The sequence below is a fragment of the Leptonychotes weddellii genome, chromosome 16 (genome assembly GCF_054177405.1).
Source record: "Leptonychotes weddellii isolate Sample4059 chromosome 16, ASM5417740v2, whole genome shotgun sequence".
In the NCBI taxonomy this organism is placed as follows: Eukaryota; Metazoa; Chordata; class Mammalia; order Carnivora; family Phocidae; genus Leptonychotes; species Leptonychotes weddellii.
In genome coordinates, this window is record NC_138384.1 from 39896297 (window position 1) to 39899231 (window position 2935).

Genomic DNA, 2935 nt, shown 5'->3' on the forward strand with positions numbered 1-2935 from the left:
ACGAGGGAGGAGAAGGGGAATGTGGAGAGGACAGATTTGAGCCCAGCACCCTGGCTCCGGGGCCCCTGCTCCTAACACCACAGCAGACAGTTACTGAGCTCCTCCTGTGTCCCAGGCGCCACTGTGGGCCCAGGGAACGGGAGACAGGGTTACAGTCGGGTGGGGGAGAGGAACCAAATAATCCACGTCCTGACTCTGTCCGCACCTCAATTCTCTCTTCTGTGGGACAGTTCATGGCCCAAGGCCAAGTGACGCTCATAAACTCCTCAGCCCCTGGCCTGTCGATCCCTGTCACCTATTGTCAATGACTAGTCCCTCGACTGTTCCTCTCAGTTATTTGTCACCTGAAAACAGACCCAGGTGTGCTCAATCCCAAAGCCAGCGGCACTGGCCCCAGCCCACTTAGCCCCAAGGCTCACTGGCCTTTCCCCTCTCCCACTTCTGGGAGCTTTGGTGCAAGCACTTCCTTCCTCCCTGTTGCCCCCCCTTTAGCCCTCGATATTTGGGGTTCTGCCCCCCACTGGCCTCCTAAACGCCCCTCTACAATGCCAGTCTGAGGCCGTTAGCCACTGTCATCCGACTCGAGCAGCATGTGATGCCCCTGTCCCCAATGCCAGCCTCCAGCTCTCTGCTCTCTTGGCTTTGAGACACTGCCCCTTCCTCCTCCTCTTTCCAGAGCCCCACAAACACCTCTTGAGCACCCCTGTGTGTTAGGCCCTGCTGCAGGCGTGGTAGATAGAGCAAAGATCAAAAAGACAAAAACTCCTGCCGTGGGGCAGCTGGCTGGCTCGTTAAGCGTCTGCCTTCAGCCCAGGTCATGATCCCAGGATCCTGGGATCGAGCCCCACGTCGGGCTCCCTGCTCAGCGGGGAGTCTGCTTCTCCCTCTGCCTCTGCCTGCCGCTCCCCTTGCTTGTGCTCACACGGCTCGCTCTCTCTCTGACAAATAAATAAAACCTTAAAAAAAAAAGACAAAAACTCCTGCCTTTACAGAGCTGACAGTCTCCGGATTGGTCCCTCTCCACCCATGATTTTTTTTCAGCTCCCTGAAACGTGTGGCCCAATTTCCCACACTTCTGGCTTTGCCTCTCACCTAGAGCAATCTCACCCGCCCACAGCTTTCCCAGCCCTGGGCAGTGGGCCCTGTCTCCAGCCGCCACTTCTCTCCCCACACCCAGGTCTGGCCGGCTCCCACCAGTGCCCCCACCCCAGTGTCCAAGTCCCTGACTCCCCTGCTTTCTGGCACCCAACCAACTAATTGCCAGTTCTCACCCACTATGTCTCCATGTTTACCCTCCCCTTTCAGACCTTCTGGTCTTGAACCTGACTTCAATGTGCTCCAACCCTTTCTCCAGTCAGCAGCCAGCATGATCTTTTTAAATGCACAAGAGAACATTTCCTGTCCCCTGCCTATGATCAGTACCCACAGTGCTGGGAATAAAATCCACATGCCTACAAGGCCCTGCAAGACCCCAGCCCTACCAACCACCCTCGTTTGCTACCTCTTTTGGGGCTCACTGCATCCAGTCACACACTGGCCTCTTGGGCCCTGACTCTGCCAAGCACCTAGTCCACACAGGCTTTTGAACATGCACTGCTATCACTCTGGAACATCTTTCCATCATTAACACCTGCCAGCATAGCACCTTGTTCTTTCTCATAATAGCCAGTTGTTCTTTTCCCCTTCTGTGCACTTAACACATTTGCTAAATATTCACTTGTCCATTTGTTTACTTGGCACAGGCCTCTCACCACAAATGCCCTTCTCTGAGCAAATTCCTCATCATTAGATGTACCTCTTCCAGGAAGCTTCACCGACACGCCCAGGCTGCGTCACATGCCTAATCTGGGCTACCACAATCCCTCCATCCCAGTCCTGACCCCTTCGCCTGTGCTTCCCTCATCAGGCCCCCGTCGCTCTAGACTGCTCCTGTCTTCTGCTCCGTACTGGTAGCTCCCTGAGGACAGGAACGAGGGCGGTAGCCCCAGCATCACCCACCACAGGGCCAGCCAGGCACCTTATTAATGGCCGAAGGGAGGAATGAGCACATCAGGCCTCTGAACCTCCCCGGCATCTGCGATTTTTCCCTTTACAGTCCTCATTACTCCCCAGATTTTCTCGCGGACTTGTTTGTTCCGAGTTTAGTGTCTGTCTCACCGTTGAACTCTGAGTTGTAAGTTACCAAGGACTAGTGCTAGGCTGGTTACTACCAGGTACCCAAATTCCAGCACAGGGCCTGCCTGGCCCAACTGGAGCCGAGGCAGGATACGCTCAATGAATAAATGAGATGCACGCACACTCGCGGAGAGGAAGAGGAACTTAAAGAGAGATACAAATTAACAGAGACGGGAAAAGGGGGTGAAGAGTATAAGATACACAGGTTCAAATCTCAAATGAGAGGTAAACACGGCCCTCTCAGCTCACGAAGGGCTCTGAACGCTGTCCCGCGGGGCGTGGGCGACAGCCCGAGGCCACCGAAGGGTGGGGAGAAGGCTGATCGCGAAGTGCAAATGAATGAAAGTCCCGTTCTCCTGCACATCACACAATATCCTGCCCAAAGTTGTTTTCTTCCAAAGGAATTTCCTAAAGAGAAGATGGCTCGAGCCCAACGCGCCCCCTACCCGGACCTGGCATCCCAGCGCTGTGCACGCCCCGAAGCTCCAGCTCCCTGACCCCGTGACCTCCGACCCACAACGACCTCGCCAACTGCCGCGGCGGCCCCGCCACGCCCCCGCCAGCCACCCCCCGCCCCCGCCCCGATCTCCTTGACAGGCCACGTACGCCACTTACGCTGCCGGGGCGTCCCCGCCGCCGCCAAGCCTGCCGGGTGCATCCTTCACCGTCGCAGCCACCGCCACCACCGCCGCCGCTGCCGCCGCCGCCTCCGCCCCAGCCACGGTTCGAAATGTGCCCGCCCGGCTCCCGTAGGCACGGC

The 2935-nt window shown here is 57.0% G+C and overlaps 1 protein-coding gene across 2 annotated transcripts in view; it reads right to left on the reverse strand.

Moving 5' to 3' along the window:
* The window catches only part of YIF1B (Yip1 interacting factor homolog B, membrane trafficking protein), a 7394-nt gene extending 4459 nt beyond the window's left edge, over positions 1–2935 (reverse strand). Inside the window, exon 1 of one of the 2 annotated variants that reach the window (XM_006750430.3) lies at positions 2791–2935. In XM_006750430.3, coding sequence (XP_006750493.1) covers positions 2791–2833 — 43 coding nt within the window. In that variant the 5' untranslated portion in view covers positions 2834–2935. Of the gene's footprint in view, positions 1–2781 lie in introns of both variants that reach the window. The other variant, XM_006750429.3, reaches the window with a different exon arrangement.